The sequence below is a fragment of the Tetrao urogallus genome, assembly GCF_951394365.1.
Source record: "Tetrao urogallus genome assembly, chromosome: 1".
In the NCBI taxonomy this organism is placed as follows: domain Eukaryota; kingdom Metazoa; phylum Chordata; class Aves; order Galliformes; family Phasianidae; genus Tetrao; species Tetrao urogallus.
Genome location: NC_136813.1, coordinates 145,058,324 through 145,059,861, shown reverse-complemented (window position 1 = coordinate 145,059,861; position 1,538 = coordinate 145,058,324). Strand labels below are relative to the sequence as shown.

Genomic DNA, 1,538 nt, shown 5'->3' with positions numbered 1-1,538 from the left:
CCTCAGAACTAAAAATTGCCTCATACCCCCAGAGAATTACAAAGCTTATATTGTTCACTCACTCCAGACCAATGCTTGAGACCTGTGTTGATTCAAGACAGAGGGGAAGTGCGTTGTCCCTTCTCAGAGACATGTGGGTGAAGGGATGGCTGAGCTTGTGCTGAAAGTGACAGCCAAGCGACAGCGGCACAGAGCTGGAGACTATCCGCACTGAAGAAGGCAGCTTACAGAGATGTGTCCTGTCTCATGCAGTGGCAGAGAGCAGAAGGGTTGACAACTGGGAGAGGTCTACATGACTGAATTAAGCTCTGGAGAGCTGCAGAGCAGCACTGCATGACACAGGACTTGGATGAACCTCTTCAGAAACAATGTTCAACGCAAAGGCAGAGCTCCTGAAAACATCAGTCTGTGAGCACCAGGCTCTGAAAACCCCAAACAGAAAAGCAGAGCATCTTCAGTAGAGTTGGTCTCAGGATCTTGCTGAACCCTTATTTGGCAGAGCTTCACCTATCCTGTTACCCCTGCAGAGACCTCCTGGGGTGGTGCCAAGAAGCCAGGCAGCTCCAGCTCCGGTGACAAACATGGGACCCTCTGTGTGAATGGCTCCAAGAAGTGACATCATCCCTGGGGAGGAGCAAAAACTCTTGGCTGGAAGATGGCCTACGAGCTCATGGAAAGCTCTGAGCCTGCCATGCTGTACAAACCTGAGGAGCGTAGGGTCAGAGGGTGAGTGGCAAGCAGAAGACCCAAATCAGCAGAGCATGAGTCCCCTCCCACCACCTCTGGCCTTCCATCCACCTGGTGGGCACATCAGACCTCGGGCACCCCAAAGGCCAGGTTGTCCCGAATCATCAGCGTCTTCCGAAGGTCTCGTTCCATGATCGGCCTCTGCGTTCGCCACTTGTGGGCTTCCTGGAGGCCAGGCTCAAAGTAGTAAATACAGGCTCCAAAGCCCACCAGGATGAGGATGGAGATCATCAGGTACACAGGCACAAACCAGTCCAAGAAGTGCGGCATGGCTGCTGGAGAAAAGGGAAGACAGCTTGTGGAGCACCCAGAAAGCAGCTCCGCCACAAGCAGGGTCCCACCACACCTCCTGCCTCCCACTTCATGCTCCATGTGACGCTGCAACAGATTGCCCGGAAAAGCTGTGAATGAAGGGGCTTGGAACAAGATGGGCTTCGAGGTCCCTTCCAACCCAAACCTTTGTATGGTTCTATGATTCTCTGATTCCATCATGTGCCTGGGCCTCATTTTGGTTCCCTTGGGACCTTATGTCTGTGGACTTTTTTTTTTTTTTTTTAATACCACAGCTTTCAATTGATTGGCAGCAAAAGTCCCCATCCCTGCTCCCAGGCTCCCAGCAGGAAGCACGTGAATGTGACTTCTATTTCTGCCCTCTGATGAACATTTTTGTGGCACAGGGTTAGATCTGAAATGTGCTGTGATTCTTGCTAACATAAGCAAGAAATTGCCAGCATCAGAGGGAAAAAAAAAAAACTATTCCCTCCCACCTATTGGCATAGATTCTGGATATG

The 1,538-nt window shown here is 51.2% G+C and overlaps 1 protein-coding gene across 1 annotated transcript; it reads right to left on the bottom strand.

Moving 5' to 3' along the window:
• Positions 1 to 810: 810 nt before the first annotated feature.
• SMIM45 (small integral membrane protein 45) lies at positions 811 to 1,017 on the bottom strand (the record flags this gene model as incomplete). Its single annotated transcript, XM_079543506.1, has 1 exon — positions 811 to 1,017. One exon carries the CDS (start codon positions 1,015 to 1,017, stop codon positions 811 to 813), a length of 207 nt encoding a protein of 68 aa, XP_079399632.1.
• Positions 1,018 to 1,538: the final 521 nt, after the last annotated feature.